A 26,144-nucleotide genomic window follows, 5' to 3' on the forward strand; every position below is an offset into this window, starting at 1 on the left:
GTCCATGACCTGGGTTCAAGATTTGGACTCTGACATTCGAGCACAGTTATGGCGCTGTTGTTTTCGAGGTGTGCTTGCACCGCTTGCAGTGCTGAATCACAGGGTGCTATTGACAGATTCTATTGTCTGTGGTCATCCACACGTTATATTCCTCTTATCTGTGTGGAAAAATTTGGACAATATATTCAATTTGCCATCAGCAGGTTACGCGCTTTAACTCTGACTAAAAGATGAAGGCTCACAAATGCATGCTCATGCCACTGCTTGCTTAAGGGCATCCACTAAAGGGAGCTCTAGAGGTAATTTTTGGCCTACTCTTCTAAATTGACCAGACGCCTTGGGACATAATTAAAAGCATAAAAAATATAGGCTTTGGCAGAACACAAGACGACGGGAAAGGATAATCGTCGATGCTCAGGACTAGCGCTGGAATAGCAGCCAATAAAATGGAATGCATCCGAGAGTAAGTCTGAAGTGGAGATGGAGCAATGAAATCAGCTCGTGGTCAGGTGCTGGGCAAAATAATAGATCGCAGGACTGGTGAGAGATGGTGGCGGCTTGGGGAGGACTTCATCCAGCAGTGGACTGACCAGGGTCTGATGATGACAATTAAGATGTTGATAATGTGTTCGCAAGGTGTTAGCGGATAAGCTGGGTGGTTCACCAAGCAGCAGAAAGCAGGGCTGCTTAATAACATTTCAGGGAATCGGTAATGAGCACAGCATGTCACCACAAAGGATGACGACAACCATGGAAACCTCGTCTTCTTGAAAAAAAAAACCTAATTTCATTAAATTAGTTTTCACACCTGCTTATTGAGCTGGCCTTCAAAACGCATATTAGATTTCACACTGCAACTGCAAGATATCGTTTTAACACAGCGCACGCCACCGATTTATAAAACCCACATGGACCCAGGGTGCATCGAGCGATTTACTTTGCTCCAACTTTAAAACGGAACGGTGTCTGGATACACGTTAGACGAATGACATTTTCATCGCTGCTCAGTGCGTCTGTAGAGGAGAGCTGGATTAAACTCGGAAGGTAAAATTACAACATGCCAATGCAATAAACCAAGGCATATTGTAAATTGTGCATATTATTTTATACTGTTGCTAAAACACGTGTTTAACTAAGACTTAAAATAATATTTATTAAAATCACTGTGATAATAATATTCTGAACATTCGTAGGGATAGGTAAAGGTGCAGCTCTGAAATTGAAGTTACTTGTTTCACCCGCAGTTGGGAGAAGGAGCCCCACGAGAAATGGCTCAACAAAGCCCCTCCAGATATTATTTGGGCCGACTCTTTCACACTGGCCAGGCATGTTGGAAAGCATAAATACATATTCTGATTTTGATAACCGACTTTAGTCGATGGAATAAATTCATAGTGTCATCCACATATAGACTTTTATTTCCACTCCAATTGTTTTGTGGGTATGAACATTCTCGAATAAAAAGTATAAGCAGGCAAATCAGGCTACAAAAACATAATGCGACTTGTATGCGTGCAACAATGTATCCTCTTCACATTGAGATGCGTAACTTTCCAAGCACACCATTGGAACCGACAGACAGGCCGAGAAAGAACATATCAAGGTATGGGAATACTGGGGAATTGACGCCCCGTGGAGATTGAGAGGTGTTTATGTGTTTGGCAGTTTCTTTCATAGCTCGTTTATTACCCGTTTCTCACCTACGCAAGGGGTTGCGGTTACGTAGTTATCTCCAAGACCCTGGGCTAGAGCTGAGATGCTCACAACAAAAAACAACGAAACCCTGGGACACTTCAATTAGGAATATGTCCCACTGCTCGTAAATTGCATTGCACAGACAGAACAATTATAATTCTGTTTAATTATTGCATATAATTTTTTTTTAAATGACAATCGTAAAACATTAATTGCATTGTGACCAAATGTTTAAGGAAAATAAAAAAAATTACATTCATTATCTAAAAAGCGTGTTAATCATTTGAATAAGCAATTCAAGTGAAACAATGAACGAAACGAAAAAGCAGCTATGGAAAACTAAACGGACAAAAACAAACAAAAAATCGTGAATTAACGAATAAGCAGCTAAACAGCTTAACTAAGCTAATTGTGTCGCTCCCCGGGGCTCCGTGATAGATATTGGTTATTTGAAGCCCCTTTTCCCCACTGAAATGAAACAGTTATAAGTTGGGGCTTGACCTCATTTCCCCCCCCCCCCCCCTGCAATGCTTATGCAAGCTGCAGTACAAGAGGGACTTGCAGAGTGACCCTGGCCATCACGGAGGTCAAATCCTCGACGCGTTCTGTGACCCCGCCTCCCGCACGCACGGCATGTGACCGTGCTCGATTTCAACAAATTTCCGTGGCAAACGGAAGACCCGCGTTCCAAACACTGCCGTTGTTTACACTATGAGACCTCCTTTACCAGTGGCAAAATATAGTAGTAGGTTTCTACCCTTTAAACTGGTACAAAACTGACACCTTTATACAAGGCATCATGTTTGCAATAACCGCAACACAAGTAGTCAAAATGCAAACAAAAAGAAACAACTCTGATAATGGTAATGATATGCACTGTCCTTGAAGTTGATTGGTCCACACCAGAGACAGCTTTCCTTAGAGCCTAGTCTCACATGGTGTTGGACCAGATGACGCCAAAAGGCGTACAACTCAAAAACAGTGCACTATCAGAGTATTGAGAGCTCGGGGTGAAGCATTTACACTATGAGACATCTCCTTTACCAGTGGCAAAATATAGTAGTAGGTTTTTACCCTTTATCATTACCATTATCAGAGTTGTTTCTTTTTGTTTGCATTTGACTGCTTGTGTTGCGGTTATTGCAAACAAGATGCCTTGTATAAAGGTGTCAGTTTTGTACCAGTTTAAAGGGTAAAAACCTACTACTGCCGTTGTTTTTGGTCACCGCTATAAGCACGACGTGCTCAGAACACACACCGCGCATCCCTCCGGCAGAACAATGTGTCCATCTCTTGATGAATGCACTCCCGGAAAAAAACAATCTCTTTGCCCCTCTTATTTCACGGCGAAACTCAGGACAGACTGTTAAGGTCAAGTGCAACCTTACCTGGGTCTCGCAACGTAACCTCGTTTCAGGAGTTTTTTTGCACATTCATGCGTCGAAGAGAATGAGGTCAAGCGCTTTCAAGCAAGTCGCCCTTTGCGCTCAACACCACAGCCGAGGAATGTGACATCGTGCCGTCGAATGCGCGACACTAACATATGGGAGCACTTTGAAATTGCACGGAACCTATCCTGGTGCAGATCAAGCGATGAGATTCGATTGCTTTTGGGATCAAAAGACTCGCACCCTAGAATGCACAAATACCCCCACCGCACGGACACGCACACATACCTGCCGGTGGTGAACATTTTCCAGACTTTCTCCATCCCCGTGGTGTCGTTTGGAATAGCGCGGCTGCTGAAACCAATTCCGGCACGATCATATATGCACACCTAAAATAAAAATCCACAGGCAAGCAGCAACACGTTAAAAACAATTTACGGATGACATAATTTTTTTATATTTAATGAGCAGAATCAGAAAGTATGGGCCAGACATTGAAAATATGCTTTGGATCTTCAGTTTTTTTTTATCCTGGAAAAAAAGCGAAGCTAGCGGGAGAAAATCAGTAGAAGATATGAAGAGATCCAAAAATAGCTGTTCCTTTAATGCCGCTACTTTGTATTTCATCACCAGCCAGAATGTCTCCCGCCAGACTTGTGCTGCGGTTTTACTCCGTGAAATCGCAAAAAAACCATCAAAACTGTGCTGAACAATTGTAAACGCATATAATACATTATGTATAATACATATGCTGAAGGCATTACTTAATTTTAGAACGTATGAATTTAATAAACAAAACAGAACACAAGTTATCGGTTCTCTTCATGTGCACAGCAACAGACCCAATACATTTTTGACGCAGTGTGCGACCATTAGCAATTACCATTAACAATTAGCGCTGCTTATCTGTAGCTCATGCCGTTTCACACACCGTGGTGACCACAAACGTAGCCACGGCAGTCAATACAAAACCGAGATCGTGACACTCACTGCAGGACACCATTGATATTCAGGCCCTCGGCAGAAAAACCTTTCAACAAAATAGTGAATTTCAAGATATAACCGATAACATAACAGTTTCAATATTAATTTCAATCAATTGCCCTTGAAGGGAATAACAACTTGGCTCTAAATATATATATAAAAGCAAAATCGGATGATGCGTTATCAGACATTGTTGAAATTGATTCAGATTACCCTTTTGTGTATTATAAAAAAATTGCCTTGGGGGTGACCACGCTCTCATGAGCGAGGTCATCCAATCACTGTGCGCTCTCGCTCGCTCGAACTGTCACTATAGATGTGTGTGTGCACTATTGACATCTATTGTTGCATGAGAGAGTATTGTATCTTTTAGTAACTGCCCGGGTGGTTCAGCGGTAGAGCAATTGGCTCACAATTGGAAAATTGAGAGTTAAAATCGTGGATGGGCTCCGACTCGGCCCATCTTCCTCTCAGGAATCCATCATATCAGCACAACTTTGCAGGGAAATCGACAATGATTGTCCAATGGACTAACTTACCCTTTCACAGGAATGTGAATGTTTTGCACCTCTGACTTGAGGGTTGTAAACAGAAGATGAGCACTGTTCAATCGAGCAGGAAGTTCAAAAGTGACATTGACTTAAATTTGTGTACTTAAGCACTAGGAAATGTGTTCCTACTCATGCAACAAAACGAAGACCTTTTGAAACAGTGACCGAATCTGACCTATATAATTGACCTTGAAAGGGGATTTAATTCGTCAAAGTTGTAGACTTGGCGTAACAGGGACAGGCAGCAAACGTTGTGAGACTCAATGCGTCGTCTCGCAGTCAAGCCTGGCTGAAGAGCCACACGGATTACGTGGGTTCACAATCTCACCTCGAGAGTAAGGCAAGTGCGCATATACCCTGGAAAACTGTCAAGATGTTGCGGAAAAAATTTGCAGGCCACGCCGTCTGCATTGCTTGAAATACCGCCAACGATTCTAGCAGCGAACGTCATCTGGCTCGTTTGCATTGCCCACTGTAGCAAAACAACACTGCCGGCATGCACAGTCCAATTCATCAAGCGCACGTGACTTGTCAAGCCTGATACAGGAGCTTTTGGTAGGCTTTCGGCTAACCATCTAACAAAAACGGTCACTGGATTGCGCGTTTTCAAATGCGCTTCTTGCGGCTGTCTGGAATGCTCTTCCTTCCGATATTAGGAAGCCACTGGAACGATGCACTCTAAGTAATCTAGATTGTAATCTCATTTCTATAAAACTGCTTTTATATTAAGATTATTGTCCTTCTCTGGCAACTTCAATTAGCTAATCGGAGGTGCATACATACAATGGACACGGAATCCGAAGCAAAGAGATGGCTGGAGTTTCAGTCAACAATGGTGGACACGTTTGATCACAGAGGGCTCTGCCGCAAGCAATCGTTCACGGCTTACAGAAAGATTAGGTCCCCTTCTGCGGATTTGCTCCCAATCCAACTTTAGTGCCCAATCGCCACTTTTATTGATCATGCCACTTTTAATATCCTGTCCTTCTCTCCACCCATTCCAATTGTTCTCTTTCTTTCCTTTTCCATCTTCTTGCTTCTCTTGTTACTTCAGAGATCGCAGCTAGGAACTGGTAAGATTATGCAAATCGACACTGCCAACTTGGAAATTGTATGTCATGGTCTTTTTGTGTTCCTGTGTTGTATAATTATTTTAAAAACGGTAAATACGTTGGGGCTGCTTTGGTGGGATTTATTTGTCGGCTGTGAGCCTTCCTTTGCACCTGAAAGTCAACGCATAACTTACATTTTTGGACTTTTTTGTTGTTGCAAAGAGTGTGTCATAATAATGGACGTTATGTTGGATTGTGAGTGATCTAACCTCTCTTGAAGTGTTTGTCATCGAACATATATGGATTTAAACAAATATCTTTTTTCCACAAATGCATCTCGATCATGCTATCCGGGATCACGTCACGACACGACACAAAATAGGTATTCGGATCTCAGGCAGAGCAGTGCAACCTTTCTTGCCAGAGCCCTACACAGAATCACTCAAAATCTGCTTCAGACACCACGGTCTCGAACCGTTACAGCCACACATCGATATTCTGCTGTCGCCCCTTCAGTGTGGAACTCTATCCCTTTGCACATCCACAACATCAAATGCACCCCCGACTTTCAAGAAAACAACTAAAGGCCTATCTGTTTGGTCAGGCTTTCTAGCAGCCCTGAGCTTGGCTCCGCACCTCCCATTTTGTTGACTTGTCTGTAAAATTCGGCGCGTTATGAATGTCATTATTATTATTAATAGGAGTGCATATCAAAGACCAAACGCTCCAGATTCCTTCAAGGGACCGTTGTACCACACATGAAGGCACTGCACCTTTCCCACGTGCCCTGCCACTGACAGCGATGTTTGTCAAATGACAGTCAAACCAATAATAATTATTGCTCAGAGCTCCAATTTAGCCACACCGAGTATAGACCCTGAATTTATTGTTATGGATTTTTGTGTGTGTGCCGTCATTGGTATCCGGGCTGAGACCATAAACTCACTGCACTTGAGAATCCCGTTTCATCTCACAGGGCAGCGTGGAGTTGAACCCTAGCTCTCATGGGTGCCAGCTCAGCAATCCGACCTCTGAACCTCGTGGCCATCTCCGAAAATTCACAGATTTTTAATGGCCATTTTAGTCTGAATTGTGAATGTACTAAATGCTCATTCGATTTCCCATTCTACAACGGTCTAGTCAACTACTTTGCATAACAAGTCAATTGCTCACAAAAATATTGGTATTTTAATTAGTTAATAACCTCAACAGTAAATACTATGATCACAATAATGGTAATTAAAGTTGTTTTTCCATTACATGGTGCAATTGTACTGGATTACAATGGATTTTAAAACATGCACGTACAAATCAATATTTGTAAATGCACTTGGTCATAATTGCAGTTAAAACGGCACAATCGTGTCACATCAAGTCGTATATTTGCGTGGCTCTCACGGTGCATTTTAGGGTTCCATCGCATGTTGTTCTGTTCCTGGATATGTGACAAAGAGCTTCATAACTCATCGGATCTCTCCATGATAAATAAAAGATTCTGATAATCCCTCCAACTGCACATTCAGTTTTCTTTCAATGATATGGTCACATTCACGAGCACAATGTGCCGTCTTCCATCGCGCGATAGGGGGGTGGGGGGAGCTGGAGGAGGGGGGGGGGAGATTGTGTTAATTTGATTCCAAGGCGTTCGTTCAGCTGAAGCCATCATTAATTACGAGGTCTCGACTCGCACCTGTGAGCGCGCTCCCTTGAATCTCTTTTACTCCATTGCTACCCACGTATGTGGCGAGTGCCTTTGCAAGGCCACTGAGCGCACACGGGGCGATACGGTCACGAGCGCTCCCACTCACTCAACACACATCGTCAAGGAGGTAACAAGTCAAAGGTGCGGCCCCGCAATTGCCTTAGAGCAGGGGTGGGAAACGTGCGGCCCGCGGGCCGTATGAGGCCCGCAAAATCATTTGATGTGGCCCTGCCAAGGCAACCGCAGGCGGGACTCGAAATTCAATCAATCTCGGAGCAAACCTGGAAAAGCAGTTGCGAGTAGCAACAACATCATCAATACCAGCTAACATCACACGCCTCACCAAAGAGAAGCAGTTCCAGCTATCACATTAGGGGTGAGTTAATTAAATGTTTGACCAAACATAACAGGCTAATTTTTAGGTTGATAATTTTGTGTGGCCCGCAAATGATGTTATAGATATCCAAATGGCCCTTGGCAGAAAAAAGGTTCCCCACCCCTGCCTTAGAGAACCCCTCGAGAGGGTGTTTGGCCTACCCTTCCACGCAGGCCAGACACCTTAGAGGAGGTTAGAGAATCCACACTTGAGCCCAACTCACGTGAACTGTCGATATAGAATATTTATGGGTGGACAGATGTGTGCAGAGGAGGGGGAATCACTGCTGGACACCTGTGGAAAAGAGCTTAGTAGGTCATCGGCTTTCTCCAGGATAAACAAATATTCCCATTCTGAATTTAAAGGGCGACCTCTGGATTGCAAGTCCAGTGCGCTGACCACTATACCATGGCAACATCGCAAGGAGGTATCTATACAGTTACAAGTAAGCGGTGGTATGGACGTTTTATGAGAGGACTTGGTAAGGAAGATAAGATATAGAGGTATTAGGGGTAGAAGAATACATTGATTAATATAGTTGTTGAAGCTCGTGATAGGTGCTGCATCAAATTGAGTGTAAGAATCTATGCGTTTCGATTTGTATAGGTTGCAGGTAATGGGTTCACCTCGGCTCTGCGGCAGCCACTAGAGGCATTTACCAATCACTTTCGAATCACCGGGAGTTGGGGGATCAATCATTCCACCCCTGGTAGATACAGCTCATATTAAAGAGTGAAACTTAAAAAGAGTGTGTTATAAACATGCAATTCTGTGTCAATATATTAGGTTATGGGCAACTGCCAGTAATGTAGTCTACAACAGCATTACAACCAGCCCATAATGCAGCGGGCCACAATTCTGTATGGCAGTCGAATGATTAATTGTGAAAATGGGAGTATCGAATTCCCTAATCCACTATCACGGAAACTGTATTAAACTAACCGTGGAGGGGCCTGAAATCAATACCAAAAACATCAATATCACATCGGTCTTGGACAAGACTGAACAAGTTAAAGCGATAAAAACGGCCAAACATGGCTCGTGACGAGAACTAATTTATAAAACTATGAACTCATTTCACGGGAAATGTGTCCCTTCCGTCTAGAATCAAACATGACCCGTTCGCCAAGAGCCAATCACCCAATGTCCTTGTCACTTGCAAGGTCTGGCAAAATCACGCTCCAAACCAAGTTACCGTTTAGCTTGGGGCGCCAGTGGTGAGATGTTCACTACCTCACCTGGTATACAGGAGATCCTGGGTTCAATCCCGACCCTGATGCCTGTATATTTGTATTTGCATGTTCTTCCCGTGGTTGCATGGATTTTTCGCAGGGTACTCTGGTTTTTCCTTCCACATTTATAATCAATATACGTCTAGGGTAACTGGTTGCTATAAATTTCCACGTGATAAGCCACTTCGTTGAGCTACAATTTGTGGCCAGGTCGCTTCTGAAAAATAGCTATAGCTAAATGGGCCTTACCTGGTAAAATAAATAAAAAATTTAGTCGTTTAATTTATTTTCATCATGTACAGGGTGATCCAGTTATAGATAGCCCACTGCAAGAATAGGGAGACATGATAGAAGAGACAACATCAACATTCAAAGCCTCTAGGTGTCTTCCACCAAACCTTTAAACACTCTTAATACACGAAGTCCAGCAAGGTCAAATCCTGCATGAGGGTTGACTCCGACTAAAACCTCCCCCCCCCCCCCCATCAATGAAATGAGTACCACTTCGTGGGGGAAGTAGACAAATGGTTGTCTCTGTAGACTCCTCCATCGCCATACGAATGCGGAATTTCCCCCCACTGGCTCAGGGCTGTAAAGCAGGAGATGACGACCACCCGATGCTCGTCCGAGCAGGAGATCACTCTAACAGAGTTGGTGGGGGGGGGGGGGGGCGGTGCGTCTTTACTTCACGGAGAATCTTACAATCCACTAGAGGACTGCGGCACCATGTACAGGGTGCTTAAAAAGATGTCAACACTTTCTGAGAATTTGCAACAATACCACGAGAAATGTGCTTCCGGTCTCTGTTGACAATGATGGCGAACAAGTGGAGACCCGTTGACTTTTTGAAGCTATTAACATGCATATGTTATCATGTTACAGTGTATTATCGATTCTTTTAATATCCTTTATATTAAGTTCACTTGCTTGCTTGCGCGCTTACGACCGTGCAAATCTTTCGGTCGTTTTTTAACCCACTTCCCGTGATCCAATCGAGCACACAGACTCATTGTACGTGACAATTTATTTTCGTGAAAAAAAAAAATTCAAACATTTTCCACTTTTTAGGAATTTTTTTTCATATTTAATTTAAAATACCAATGTGATAAAAATGAAACTCTTACTCAAGAAAAACAGAAATGAATAATAAAATAAAACCGATGCCACGCATATAAAGGATTTATAGTGAAAAACTTTGTTTTTACGGGTTAATTTTTTCCATTAAAAACGATAGTCCCATAAAGTGTTAACGTTTTTTTTTAAGCACTCCGTATATATATTCCAGCTTGACCTCGGGTCGGCGCGCGCAACGGTGGGCTGACGGATGCTAACGGTTTGACCTCGAGGCAAGGGACCTGGGGTGCGAGGCGGTCTCCTCCCCAGGGCACCCTCGAGTGGCCAGGCTCATCCGTGCCTAGCCCGGCACCCCGTGAGACGTCGGCCTGCCTGCCAGCTGACCGACTGCAGTCGTCGCCGAACGTGGCGACTAATCGACCGACCAATTTTGTCCCGTGCCGTTTTTCACGCGTCTTTGTTTGCAATATTTAACGGATCGCACATTTTTTTTTACCGTGGATGAACAAAATAATTATACATTTCAATGGCAAGTGTGCCGAACGTACTTTGCTTCGATTGCGGTACCATTACTGCAGTATAACTAAAATACAATCGAAAGCAGATCATGTTCCAAATGACTACATCAGCTCTGAGATTGCGTTTCCAAATACACAAGTATGCCTTATAGCAGAATTTGCCCTTCGTCGTGCCACAGCACTGTAATGCAAGGATGTGCTGCTTATGCAAGAACTTACATCCAGCTTCTCCTGCCGTCGGCTTTTATTTAACAAGAGCAATGAATATTTGCTCAAATCCTGTTATCTTCAGCGGCCTAGCGTTTTGGTCGTAGAGTAATCGATTACTCATAAAAGGACTCCCTTCACAGGAAGGCCACGCGCAAAATGCCTTACAAGCTGCGGCGATAGCATTTATCAAGTTGAAAATAATTAAGCAATTGTGTATATTGGGTTTCATAATCTGGGATGCACAGGACATTACTTATTAATTTCAATCCTATTAAACCTCATTTTTAAGAGATTGCATGCATTTTGTGCTCAAAGTACACGTCGATTTTTGCTTAAGACACGAATGTGCTTAGTTGATAATTAAACGCGTGGAATTAAATAATCAATATGGTCATATAAAAAAAGATTACACTTAATAAGAAAACGGAATTTATCGCAAGCGTAGTATTTTATAAAATACACAAAATGTGCTGCTGTTATGGTCGTCCCACCGTATTCAATGGCCTAGACTGAAGCCACAATTATTTGCCTTGGATGAGTGGCCCCCTTGAGATAGCATTCAATGCACCGGATGAGTTAGAGTATGAATTAAACACTTCAAAAGTAAAGCACAGGGGAGGAAAAACTAAACAAAAACAACTCTCATGGCCAATAAAAAAAATAGCAAGGTCAACCGAATATAAAAAAATAACTAAAAGCGCAATCATATATACGGTGAGCGGTTATATTTTTGAAATGCATTGAAGACAAATTACATTATTAGAAAAAAATAATAGGCTGCATCTCAGCCACAGGCTCATACGGGCATGTTGAGCTATTGATGCTCCGCACACATTGGCCATGGTTCAAATTTACAAACAGCTGGTGAATGAGTCACAGTTTGTTATTCCAGTTGTAATGAGCAACTTCCGCGACACGTCGTGTAGAGGGTACTTTTTTTACTCACACTGGGCACAACACAGGCCAACACTAGTTCTTCCTCACACCGAGTTAACTCTAGGTATTAACACCTCCACTGGCTGCACGCACAGCCGATCGCTCGGCGTGGTCCCATCGCGCCCACTCGGCTACGCCGCTGGCTGGCGGCGTGACGATGACGGCGATGGAAACCACGCAGGGGATCTTCCACGTGGCCGGACCACGGAGAGAGATGTCGGCGAGCAGCGACGCAGCCTGGATCCAAGACCCCGCACACGAGCCCCGAACCCCGGGTCCGCTCCCCCTTATATCCCCCCAGGCGTGGCTAGGCCCCGCCTCCGGCCACGCCCTCTCGTGGAACCTTCCAGCAGGTTCCCGGAGCATCTGGGCTAACCCCACCTGTGACCTTTGCCCCAGATACACCTCCTTCTCCGATTGGTTGTTACTTCTGTGCCCGTACTCGTGAATCCCTTCCCAGGCCAGCAGGTGTCACCTTGTCATTACACAGTGAACACCACTTATGCATTACAATGACCGATTGTAATTTTCATAATTGCATGGCAAGGTTGAAGCAAAACCCATTCCTAATATCAGACGATTTTAGGAAGCCACTGAAGATATGCACTTTTTAATCTAGATTGAAAACTAATTTCTTCAAAACTGCTGTTTGTGTTTAGTTTGTTGTCCTTCTCCCGCACCTCCGACTAGCACAGTTGGCAACGTACAGTGCGAAAGAAGTTCAACATGCATACATAAAGCAGAGTGAAACCGCTTGATTTGTAAAAGCTATGGCCTGCAAAAACGACTGAATGCTCTTACATTTCTTCCTCACACCACCTGTGTCTGTGTGTTTTGTTCATTGTCGCAGTAGGGGGTATATCTGGTGCATTTACCGGTCATCTCAGTCAGCCTACCCATGGCACCTGTGTCTGTTTCGAGATCTCCTGTCAGCGAGCCTTCGACACTTCACGTCGCTAGAGTTCGATTCCTGCTCACGGCCAATACCAGTGACGATTATCTGAACCAGTCCTGGGCCTCCCCTCGGTCGACTCAGTCTCAAATGAGTACCTGGTGCGGTGCGTGAACATCGCCACTAGGCAGACAAAGGCAGCCAGGTGTGGTTCCTGGCCACTCATCCCCTCGTGTGCCATTCTGGCCTTCATAGGTGCTCGCTAACAGCACTTGTCCCAACAGTCTGTTAAGGCTATACAAGGGATCTTCGTCTTTGTTTGTTTACTTCAGTACCTTGGTCATTGAGGACAGCTCTTTCTGCATTGCAATCCAGATGTCGGAAGACATCCCCGCTGGTGCATCAAACAAAACTGGAATGGACACACAATAGGAGCAGCGTTATACATTTCAGGACATTGCTGTATCCATTCCCCCCCCCCCCCTGCTTTCCCATTCCTTTGTCGGAGTCTCAATGAGCGTTATTCCTTTTGTACTGGCCTTTCCAACTCGTTAGCGCATCTTTGCACCAGGGGCAACTCCCATCCCTCCAAGGGCATATTTTACTGGCACCTTTCAACGTAGCAGAGTTATGTTCCAGGAAGCGTGCCAAAAACCTCACTGTCATGACACGGCAGGGGAATGCACGAGCGCAGTCAATCAGGCACGTGTTCACACGCAAATTTGCCTTCCCACAAAGGAGCTCTTAAGAATCCTCGGGCAATGTGCAGCGGAGAGCAGCGATGCCGCCGACGCGGCATCCGAAACCAAAACAAGCAGCCGGGCATGACGCAGCATGAACAGAGCCGCCTCCGGGGCATAACAATAATACAAATATTGAGCCACGAAGATAGTGCCCCCCCCCACCCCGCAACCGAGGCCTCGTTAATATCTTACACCTGCCTTGCACCTAAATGAAAGCGATTCGCAGTATGTTGGATATTAACGTGACGTTGATTGCACGCAGGGTGTGGCTTTACACGAGTGTGCGGCTGAACATGTTCTTACCGTAGTGCACGACAGCACTAAACACATTTTTAAATTAGGCAAAAAAATACGTCATTTTTTTCTGTGACATTAGGAAGTGTGCTTAATAAAAAAAAAGTAATCATTCCTAAAATGCAGAATGCAATCCATTGAATTAATATTTTACAATGATTCTACTGTATATGAGAGTTGCCACCTCTGAGGTTAAAAAAAACCTGAAGATATCGTTGGATCTCACAATATTGGAAGAGGGGAGAACAGTGTGCTGATGCATTGTCTTAAGTGGCATATTATTATGCAACTGACAAAAAAAATTGGCCATTTAATGCCCCAGGAAGACTTGCAGATTTCCTAGGACAGCTACAAGAAAGAAAACAATCCTGAGAAAACCAGAGCACGTGGCAACCATCTCTAGGCCAGGAAAATAAAGCCATTTAGTATATTGATGTTTACGGTTACCATACTGAAAAAAACACACACACAATGTATTAATGTCTACGACTGCACTTTTTTAATATCGGACTTACATATTTGTCGTCTACCCCTTGAGTGTGATCCGAAAATTTTGGTCTTACCTGCATTATAAAAGTTGTTTTGTGCAATGAGCTTTCTGCTCGTGGATTAAAACTGTTAATGCCAACAAAAGTAAAGGTGCAGCACTGCAATTGCTTGCTCGTGGCACTGCTAGCAGAAGGGCCACTAATGGAGGGAGCTCTAGTTCCAAAGCCCCTCTAGAGGATACCCACACTTTACCCCACCACACGCGGCCTGTCGATCGACTGAGGTGTGTCCATGTATTTTTGCTGGGTGGACAAGAGGCCAGTCTGGTAACCATTACACCATGGTAGCATCCCGACTGTGACATGTACTGTAACGTAATACGTCTTGTCAGCAGCTTCCATTTTCAGTATTTGTTCTGCTTGTTACCCGAACAGGTTTCCTTTTTCCAATTGCAGTAATTACATGCAAATGAGCACACAAGCGACACGTTCTTTGCGTCACTTAATTTAACAAGGCGACTTCCGTTCTATTTGTTCGTACGAAGCTGACGGTGTGTTGTTGTGCTCACAGCTCTGGGCGCTAGCTTGCATGCAAGACAGCACCAGCGACGCTTTGCAAACATTGACAAGTGGTGTGCAATGAACAACAAGCCCTCAGGATTGATTATCAGCACATCCGTCTGTCCACACTCACCACCACACAGAACGCCACTGAAGGCTGTTGTCAGAATGTGTACGCAGAATTTGCATGGCAAAACAACCGCGGTATGCCTCACTGGTTTAATGTGCCGATTTTGCATATTCGTTCTTATTTAATGTCATTACGGAATATGAATTTCCTGAAAAGTGTTGCGCAATGCCAATATTTCTCTGGTTCATGGCCCGTCAACTAATAATCCATTGGGAATCTGACAAAAGCTTTCCATAACTTCGTCAAATGTATCTGACAAATCCAGGGCAGAAATCCACGTGCTCAGTTTCATAATCAATCATGAATTATTACCATAGCATATGGATCGACTTGAAAGTACAAATGTACTGCCAATGAATCTATATATATAAAATCGTTCATGTCTGTCTGTCTGTGTGTGTGTGTGTGTATTTCGGCCCATACGCACTTTCATTGGACGGCGGTTGCCCCTGGCAACGGCTAGCCACGCCTTCGCCGCTTTCATTGGACCTGGCAACGGCTAGCGACGCCTTCGCCAAGGGCTGCAGTTTCATTGGACGGCGGTTGCCCCTGCCAACGGCTAGCCACGCCTTCGCCACTTTCATAAGCTCCGTATTTAATTAAATAATAGCCATTACACAGTATTGTTGGAGCGCTGAGGGGGGGGGAAGGAACGCCACCCGTACCCTGCCTCTTCCAAGCCGACAATTTTAGGCGAGGCCGCAGGCTTTGCACGCTACTAGGCCTCGACACCCACCACGCCACTCTGAGGTAAATTCATCAAAGTTTTTCCTACTCTTCACTACACCCCCACCACAATGTGTGCTATTAATATTACTTTTAAACCCAACGCGCCAACAATCGATTACTTTAATGTTCACTGTACAAATACTCATTAAGCTGGGTGAGCGTACTGCCAGTCTATCATGTACACTGTAGCCTGCTTATTAAGCTCGGTGAGCGTACTGGCACTCTATCATGTACACTCTAGCCTGCTTATGAAGCTGACTGCGTGTACTGGCAGTCTATAATGTGGACTGTAGCCTGGTTATTATAATCGATTCTTTATATGTTCTTTGTACAAACAGTCATTAAGCTGCTTGAGCGACCCCAGTTCGATTCCAACTCACGCCCACCACCGCTGACGATTATTTGAAACGGACCTGGCCCTCCCCTAGGTCCACTCAGCCTCAAACGCGTAACTGCTGTCGTGTGTGAACATCGTCACTGGGGAGACAAAGGCGGCGGGGCATCGTGGATCCAAGTCCCGGGCGAAGCCGGGTCATGTGTATGTGTGTTTGTGTTTATGTGTATGTCTGTGTGTCTCTATGTATGTGTGTATGTATGTGTATGTATGTGTTTGTGTGTATGTGTGTGTGTATGTATATAGTGGGGAGCGATAGTGTAGCGGTTAGCGAGCTGCGCTATGAACCCGGCGACACGGGTTCGATTCCCGCTCACGGCCAACACCAGTGACGAGTATCTGAACCGGTCCCGGGCCTCCTCTAGGTCGACTCAGCCTCAAATGAGTACCTGGTGCGGTGTGTAAACATTGCCACTGGGGAGACAAAGGCGGTCGGGCGTGGTGCTGGCCACTCACCCCCTCGTGTACCGTTCCGGCCTTCATAGGTGCTCGCTAACAGCACTTGCCCCAACAGTCTGTTAAGGCTATATGGGGGATCTTTGTTTGTTTGTGTATGTATGTGGGTTTTTTTTATGTCTTTATGTGTATGTCTGCGTGTCTCTATGTATGTGTGTATGTACGTGTGTGCATGTGTTTGTGTGTATGTATGTGTGTGTCTATGTATGTGTGTGTATGTGTTTTTGTGTATGTATGTGTGTGTATGTATGTGTGTTATGTGTCTGTCTGTGTCTGCATGTATGTGTGTGTGTATTGTGTATGTGTTTGTGTGCATGTATGTGTGTGTTTGTGTGTATGTGTATGTCTGTGTGTATGTGTTTGTGTGTATGTGTGTGTATGTGTGTGTATGTGTTTGTATGTGTTTGTGTGTTTACGCTCGCATTACACAAATGTGTTGCTGGTCTAAGGCGTTCCTCGCACAGCATTGCCGCTTTATTATTTCAGTCGTTTACTGCCTTACGCACCCTGAAAGTCGTGTGTGTCTGCAGCAAGCGCGTGTATGTGTACCTATGGACGCGCGCGCGTGTGTTGTGTAGGGGGAACGGTAGTGTAGTGCTTAGCGTGCTGTCTGTGTCTGTATGTGTGTGTGTGTCTGTCTGTGTCTGTCTGTGTGTGTCTGCGTGTGTCTGTGTGTGTGTCTGTGTGTGTGCGTGTGTGGTGTGTGGGGAGCGGTAGTGTAGTGCTTAGCGTGCTGTCTGTGTGTGTGTGTGTCTGTCTGTGCCTGTCTGTGTGTGTCTGCGTGTGTCTGTGTGTGTGTCTGTGCGTGTGTGGTGTGTGAGGAGCGGTGGGTGTAGTGCTTAACGCTACGCTGCGCTACCAACCCGGCGAACCCAGTTCCATTCCCGCTCACGGCCACCACCGGTGACGATTATTTGAACCTCCCCTAGGTCCACTCAGCCTCAAACGAGTAACTGGTGTGGCGTATTAACATCGGCACTTGGGAGACAAAGGCGGCTGGGCGTGGTAGATCCAAGTCCCAGGCGAAGCTGGGTCATGTGTATGTCTTTATGTGTATGTCTGTGTGTCTGTATGCATGTGTGTTTGTATATGTGTGTATGTGTTTGTGTGTATGTCTGTGTGTGTATGTATGTCGGTTTTGCCGCCGTGGTGGATCCAAGTCCCGGGCGAAGCCGGGTCATGTGTATGTGTTTATGTTTATGTCTGTGTGTCTGTATGCATGTGTGTATGTATGTGTGTGTATGTGTTTGTGTGTATGTCTGTGTGTGTATGTATGTCGGTTTTGCCGCCGTGGTGGATCCAAGTCCCGGGCGAAGCCGGGTCATGTGTATGTGTGTATGTGTTTATGTGTATGTCTGTGTGTCTGTATGCATGTGTGTATGTATGTGTGTGCATGTGTTTGTGTGTATGTATGTGTGTGTGTATGTATGTGGGTTTTTTTGTATGTGTTTATGTGTATGTCTGCGTGCCTGTATGTATGTGTGTATGTACGTCTGTGGATGTGTTTGTGTGTATGTATGTGTGTGTCTATGTATGTGTGTGTATGTGTTTCTGTGTTTGTATGTGTGTGTATGTATGTGTGTTATGTGTCTGTCTGTGTGTCTGCATGTATGTGTGTGTGTATTGTGTATGTGTTTGTGTGTGTTTGTGTGTTTACGCTCGCATTACACAAATGTATAATGCGGGTCTAAGGCGTTCCTTACACAGCATTGCCGCTTTATTATTTCAGTCGTTTACTGCCGTATGCACCCTGAAAGTCGTGTGTGTCTGCAGCAAGCGCGTGTATGTGTACCTATGGACGCGCGCGCGTGTGTTGTGTAGGGGGAACGGTAGTGTAGTGCTTAGCGTGCTGCCTGTGTGTGTGTGTCTGTGTGTGTGTGTCTGTGTGTGTGTCTGTGTGTGTGTCTGTGTGTGTGCGTGTGTGGTGTGTGGGGAGCGGTAGTGTAGTGGTTAGCGTGCTGTCTGTGTGTGTGTTTCTGTCTGTGTGTGTCTGCGTGTGTCTGTGTGTGTGTCTGTGTGTGTGTCTGTGCGTGTGTGGTGTGTGAGGAGCGGTGGGTGTAGTGCTTAACGCTACGCTGCGCTACCAACCCGGCAAACCCAGTTCGATTCCCGCTCACGGCCACCACCGGTGACGATTATTTGAACCTCCCCTAGGTCGACTCTGCCTCAAACGAGTAACTTAACTACTGTAGCGTATTAACATCGCCACTGGGGAGACAAAGGCGGCCGGCCGTGGTAGATACAAGTCCCGGGCGAAGCCGGGTAGTACAGCTAGTAGATTTATATTTTAGTAGGATTTTCAAGTTTCCGAACAATGTGCTGAAAGAATCATATTGTCTTCATCAATTTCATTTGACAAATCCATGTCAAAATATATTTTTAGCTAAATATATTGCACTTCATACTGGGAAAAATAAATCAGAATACAAGTGACACACCAAAAATAAAAATGGATGGAAAAAGGTTAGCCTAAAGAGTGGAGAGATTTTATACGTGACATTAAACACATGGATATGCTCACACATTTGAAGGACTCTAAACACATGTAAAGCATTCATTATTGTTCTTGTTTACCCAGGAAAGCCTCAATATACGTATCAGGGCTCCTTTTCAGGAGGGTTCTGCCAACGTTTTGCAGCAGGGGGTGATGATTCCAACATTAATTCCAAGAAAGTAATTTGTGGTAAATTTTTCAAATTTGGCCGAATTTTTTATTAGTACTGAAAAATATTTCTCGACAGTAATTTAATGCACAGATTCACGCTTACGAGAGTTGAGTTCAACATTAATATTGCTGCATTAATCTAATCTCTAGCAAGAGGAATGACCACAACGTTTTCTGCAGAATTAACACAATCTCATCAAAGATTATAATCTGATGGCAGTAAGCAGTGTTGAATAGACGCCAGCACATTGATGAGGTCTCATCAGTGCAAAATACAGATTTTCAGTTTGCCAATGAACATTGATACTGGCAGCAATGGGAATTATCCAGCAGACACTTAAAAAAAGTAGAAACAAACCAACCATTATTATAAACCATACCTCACATGCATTGCAGAGTGAAATTTTGCTAATTGTTATCACATTTTTTGCAGCATATAGAAGCTGGGAATAATGCACAAATATGGCATGTATTGGATAAAGGTACCACTCACAGTATTCGCACAAACTTTTTGCGTCCGTTTTCATTCGATACCGCACCACTAACTGAGGATAAGATTCCCCAGGGTACACTGTTACAAGATCCTACGGCGCACAGCGTGTAACGCGAAATAGCCTCTTTTTTTTTACTTACACGCACTTACAGGAGATAGTGTTTTTGTAATTGATATAGCGAGAAGTTACACGACGCCCAACGTGTCGTGAAGGCAAGAGAGGTGTACACCTCAACGTGAAGTCAGCCGGTGCGAGCCGCTTACCGACTGGAACGCCGCTTCCTAGACAGCTCATGTACAGCTGTTGGCCCAGCCCGATGTCAAGCACCTCCCCTGCAGAGCACGCAGATTGTCGAGCATGTTATTAACCATTTCCCGTTCCGAGACGACTGCAAATTGCAGGGTGGGTCCCATTCACCGCAGAATCTCGGAAAGTGCAAGCGGTTAGCGTTCCTTTTTTAGAGATGCATAGCACTGTTGTTTTTAAACACAATGTACTCACCGCAGAGAACTGTAGCGACACGACCGCACTCTATGATCGCTGGTTCCAAACTGTGCCACACGCCCTACCGCATGGCCTTGTGGGAGCCTTGATACCAATAATGTTATTTTATGTGCATTTTTTTTCCGATTTCGTTCCGATGACGTACGTAAAAACTGATGACATACACGTACGTCATCGGAATGACATACACGTACGTCATTGGAATGACGCAACACACAACAAGAGCTCGTCGGCCATTTTTTACTTTAAGCAAAGATAAATTTACTTCGTTGCAACAAATAAAAAGAAACGCATACATATGGAAGAAACATGCATATGTAAAATACAAGTCAACGTGGTTTAATAGCACAATTGAGCCTGCTCTGCCACTCAGCTGCTGTTACCGCCGCCCTGAGCCAGTCAGTGGTGGGAATTCCGCGTTCCTACGGTGGGGGCGAGTCTTTCCATAGGACAGCCACTCTTAACTTCCCCAGTGCCGAGTGGACCAGGATTTGGCCAAGACTAACATCAGTGGCAAGCAATATCCCAAACAACCCTGGGGCCTCCCTTTGCCAACCCATGCCGACCAGTTTGGTAAAGTACGGTCAAATAACCACCACAAATTTGTGGCGTGTGGAGGACTTCATCCAGCAGTGCATTGATTAATATATTTTAAATACATTTTATTGTTTAAAAGGTTAATATAAAAAGTATAATTTATAGCCCTTTTGTCATACCGCAGTGCAAAAACCACTGTGGCTCCACCAAATTGCAAAACTTGCATGTTCAGTCTAGAGAAAATGCGCTCACATACGGTATAAAGGGGGAAAAATGATGAATGTAGTCGGGTCTACATTGGAATACCATACTGCAATCGGAGCATCTGAGCATCCAATAACAAAAAAAATATGAGCAAAGGTGCAATAAAAAAACAGCATTTCATGACCTTTGCTTTCTTCAATATAGATGCATAGGTCCTCTCATCTGGTATTAATAAAGACAACCTTTATCTGGATACTCATTGGTATTTTGAGGATAGGCGAATGTAGCCCAATATATCCTGGCTTCGTTTGAAGCTGGAATCCAGAGCACCTCTCAAATGAATAATTAAATGGTAACTAGTGGCAATGATACCGAATCAGAAACCTTTTCACCGAGCGCTCTTGTATTTCAGTAGCCCTGGGTGAAATGCTAAACATATTTTGCCTCCAAATTTGAAGTCAATAAAGGGACTACTGCCGCAAGGTAATCTCATACGGTTTTAAAATAGCATCCGGTGGATTTCTTTACACGGACTTTATTTATTGCGCGCCACTGCCATGTTCATCTCAGGGGACACGAAAAACCACGTAATTTCTCTGTAAATTAATAACAACCTTTACTACGAGCAGGGAACCACAATGCCTTGCTCAATTAATAAAAATTGCGTTTGCCTGAAAATTGATTTGATTTTCTTGTCAATGCAAGGGGCGGAATTTTTTTCTGACTAAAGAACCCTGCATTATCTAAGTAGCGTATCGTTGTTCTACAGTTTATGTTAAAAAAAACGGCGAGTTATTCAGGCACTTCAACAAACAGCACATTTAAATGTGTAATGCTTAAAATGCAATACATTTCGTCGATTGAGTAAGGTTATGAGACCTTGAAAAAAGAAGACGATGAGAGGGAATTCCAAAGTCGAGCAGTGCGTGCAATGAAGCAAAATGAGATGTGTTTTGACCTGCAGTGTGGTGGTTGAATACAGCGCAGATGAGACTAAACAGCCATTCTTGATGGACCTGAGTCCCACAAGTAGTGCAGTCCTTTAAAAAATACCCAGGCAGCTAGGCTGTGTCAATCGCATGTCCCATTCAACTGGCACATCTGAGCTGAGACATAGCGTTACCCTCATTATACACATGGTTTTTCCACTGCCTATTTTCCATGCCGAACCCGAACCAAACCATGATGTAGGTGGCCTCACACCAAGACATATGAATCTGGCTTGGGCCCAAGCAGGACTAGAGGTGGGGCAGCTAATGCCGTGTTTATTTCATACGACGTGTCAGTACACTGCACAGACACTGTGACACCATGTCATCTACAAGCGTTTCCAATGATTAATTGCGTGTGACGTCAGTGCGACAGCTCAGCTTCCAGAGGGACAAACAACCCTGGTGTCTCCTGGGCTGCGTTGGGCTGGCTCGTCATGAGCCAGCCCAACGCAGCGTGGAAGAGACAGGTGGCTTCCAGTTAAGACACTGACAATGCCGTGCGTACCTGCTGGCTTCAGCATCTTGGCCTCTCTCTGCAGAGAGGCGTAGTTGAGGAAGGGCGGCAGAAAGAGGAGGAACAGCGCGTATTTTCCCACAGACAGGAGGCATGACAGCGGCCTCAGAGTACTCCCTCCCGCCACGCTTGACGTCTCTCTCCCCTCGCCTCCTCTCCGCTCTCCCTGCCGACTGGTTTCACGTGACCTGGACAGAACCTGGGGCACGATTGCTCCATCACTCTCCGATGAACACCACGCTTTTCAGACCGTGAAATGCAGGTGCTTTTTGCAGCACAATTTGCACACAGTAGTATTTACATCTACTTAGTGACATTGCAGAACATTTTTGTTGTCCCAAAGGTGAAATAAAATAATCAAAACCTATAACACTGTGTTGTGCGATAGTAACAGCAGCACAGAAGCTACAAAACCGACGGAAACAAAGATATGCTACCAGAATGCACGAGAGTAGTGTTAAAGCAGTCTTACGATATGGATTAGTGATGAGCGACACTGAATAAAACTGATGTTAGTAGACTGGAGGCAGTGGAGATGAGAGCACTCAAGGGTAAGCTGGAGTAGAATGGAATGACTCTCAATCAAATATGATAGGGAGACAACACAGTAGACCATGAATTCAAGGAAAGTCAGTGGTGAGAGACAAAAATACTGAGGTGGTTGGCTCAATGTTTAAGAATAGCAGATGAAAGGCTGCCCAGGAGAATCCTGGAGTACAGTAAGTATAAACCAAGGGTAACTAAGCCATAGGGGAAGACTTTCAACAAGATGGAGAGGTAGGGCTGCTGAAGACCGTAAGATAATTCACTCTGGAGGGCGTGAGCGACTGAGAGTATTGAAGGGCTTGTATGGCTCCACGCACCAGTATCAATGCTTTGGATTTTGACAAAAAGAATATGAAACAACAGTAGGCATACACATTATTCTGGTGGCTTATGGAACAGCATCAGGTGCTGGCGGCAACTTGTGCAAACATCCAATTTACACCAAATGTATTGAAAAATTAATTATGCACAGCTGCAAGCAATGTGTTTTTTTACGTTAATCATCTGCCTTTCGGGGTTCTTTTAATTGCATTGTAAATCTACATACAAAAAAATAATAAATACAAATGTAAATGCTCAAAACCGTAGGTCGTTCTCAATCACCTCTAAACACGGTTTGGGGTTATTTCGTGAAAGTTTAGAATGAGAGCAACTGCAGTGTCTCTCGCACAACCTGCCAAAGGACAGGATGAATACTTTCCAACATTTGGTGAATGAAGAATTCACGGTCAAGTTGCCGCTCCGCAGTCTCTCGTGACATCACGACCCATTTGAAAAAGGGGGACAATGAATGAGTATGGACAGGAATGTGCACGCTGACGTGAGCCTCCCAAAGCTATTAGCCTGGAGATAATTTGGAGAATATGGCAATTGTGACAGAATGAAAGTTCGGGTCACGAGTGTGCGTCATGCCGGGTGACGCGGTCGCCCCAAACATATTGTGAACGGATTAAAAATGTATGCGTATGAATAAGACATGCATGGCTAGCATAGAAACAGTAATGGATGTTTCAAAACCTGAAAGGGCAGGTTTGATCTTGGCATTCATGGACAATGTTTAATCAAAACGCAAGGATGCAGTAACCAGACCAAAAGCCATTCCTTCATGTCATGTGTATTCAAATATGTGTTCATGACTTGCGTCTTATAAAGTCAGATATCTGTAGTCTAAACCGAGATACACCGTACTAAATTGTATTCAGAATGAAAAGCTGAAATCAAAAGCGTTATACGAATGGACTTGGCATGTCCTGTTTGACGGTATATTATCACTACACATTGGGACCACCCAAACATCACCTCATCCCAATGACACTGGCAAGTTCACCTTCCATCGCAATTAAGATTACCTGCTCGACATCCTGTCACATCCTTCTCGTGCCAATTAAAATATACATCGATCGAGCTTTTCATTGAAAGTACTTTATTTTTGCTCAAACGAGAACTGGGCCTATCCCATCCAAAGTACATCCATTTTTAAATCCTTTATATTAAGTTCACTTGCTTGCTTGCTTGCGCGCTTACGACCGTGCAAATGTTTCGGTCGTTTTTTAACCCACTTCCCGTGATCCAATCGAGCTGACATTTTGCACATAGACTCGTTGTGCGTGACAATTTATTTTCGTGAAAAAATGTTTTCTATAACTTTACACTTTTTAGGAAAAAAATGTATATTTAATTACCAATTGCTTAATGGTGGCAGGCAATCATCTGACCCATAGGTGGCAGCCATCTCAAGCCAGAGGATGAGAGGACTCTAGCCGCCACGCATATAAAGGATTTATAGTGAAAAACTTTGTTTTTACGGTTTAATTTTTTGGTATTACCATCATATGGTGCAGCCTCGCTGGGTTAGTGGTTCATTAAAATTTTACGACACCAGAGGAATGACAAAGATGATGTGAGGGTCAAGTTTACCCTGGTCAGGATTTGAACTTGTGTTCGCACAGTTATGCGCACTCACGCTCAATCGACTCTTATCCCAGCCATGGCATTTCAGCAGTCATTACAGCTGCATGTTCTATTCGCCTACGTGGACATGCACAGATTTTTACCAATCTACTCAAGGATGGGGACCCTCCCCAATCGACAAACCGTGTGGGTTACGTGCACTATACTTTTTCAGGCTGGTCGTCAGCGCGGGTTCGTGTAGGCATGGAGCATAGAATGTTCACATAGCCCAGCACAATGGATATTTCTCCACTGCCATCTGTTACCAACCAGCTGAAGGCTTAAATTCCGAAATTTGCGCATACAATCATATAAAAAAAATATTGTAAAAAGCCACACGCAAACGTTTCCTTTCCAAAGGAGACCCATACAATGTTTTAATCATCTTCATAGCTTATCTTTAGCCAGGGGTGTCTGGTGTAAATTAGTCCCATGATGGTTCTCAGCATGTTACGGTTGTCGACTAGCTTATACTCTGTGGGCGGCCGTGGTGGAATGGTTAGCACAGTAGTGTTGCAATCCAGGTCACCGGTTCCATCTCCTGGGGCGGATATTGAAACAATTTGCAAGTTATCAGTTTTATCGCCCAGCCTGTTTGTGTCTGTCCTGTGTGGAAGAGTAGGCCAAACGCCCTTTAGAAGGGGCTCTCTAGAGAGCAGGGCTGCACGTTCACCCATTTACTGTGTTGCAGTGTGCTTATACCACTCATCATTCATTACCTTGACATTTTCAATTTTCGACGAATTGTCCTGGGTAGGAGGTTTTCTTTTCGTGACCGCCATTGCAAAACAGCAGCCTCTATATATATTCTTTTAAGGGAAGCGACCAAAATAATTGACAATTAAGACGAATTACAACCGACCGGCAAGAAACGACGGCCAACGTGGGTATACGGAAATACAGTACGGCAAACGTACAACAGCTTTCAACGTGAAACTACCGTCAACGTTGGTCGCCGGACGAATTCAACCGGACGGAGACGACGCACAATCCTTGGCCAATTAAAATGGAAGAAGTAAAAACAAAAAAATTAAAATAAATGCATCGCTTCCATTCATTTAGACCGGACACCGTGCACTGTACCGCGCCACGTTTTTAACAATTTCACGTGGCCGCTACCCGTGGGGGCGGAGCGAAGGGTGAACGAGAAGGAGGGGCTTAAATAGTGAGGGCGTGGCTTAGCGACGGTCTCAACCAATAGCAGCCAAGCAACTTTAACGGCAACAGCCAATGAGATCGCGGATGTGACCGCGGGTGGGGTTGGGCCAGGGGGGGGGGCGGAGCGAGGAGGGGCGGGGGGCGGGTTTTAAAAGAAGTATTGTTTACGTTTCAA

General features: G+C 44.5%; 1 protein-coding gene across 1 annotated transcript in view; it reads right to left on the reverse strand.

The window, feature by feature from the left end:
- Positions 1-25,930, reverse strand: part of LOC133344240 (uncharacterized) — a 40,283-nt gene extending 14,353 nt beyond the window's left edge. The window contains exons 1-5 of the mRNA XM_061554304.1: positions 25,531-25,930; positions 22,307-22,514; positions 19,828-19,896; positions 12,946-13,022; positions 3,372-3,472 (exon numbers count right to left, since the gene is read on the reverse strand). Coding sequence (XP_061410288.1) covers positions 3,372-3,472; positions 12,946-13,022; positions 19,828-19,896; positions 22,307-22,514; positions 25,531-25,593 — 518 coding nt within the window. The 5' untranslated portion in view covers positions 25,594-25,930. The remainder of the gene's footprint in view (positions 1-3,371; positions 3,473-12,945; positions 13,023-19,827; positions 19,897-22,306; positions 22,515-25,530) is intronic.
- Between the last annotated feature and the right edge of the window lie 214 nt (positions 25,931-26,144).

The sequence above is a fragment of the Lethenteron reissneri genome, chromosome 19, assembly GCF_015708825.2.
Source record: "Lethenteron reissneri isolate LAM-NWPU_2019-01 chromosome 19, ASM1570882v1, whole genome shotgun sequence".
NCBI lineage: Eukaryota > Metazoa > Chordata > Hyperoartia > Petromyzontiformes > Petromyzontidae > Lethenteron > Lethenteron reissneri.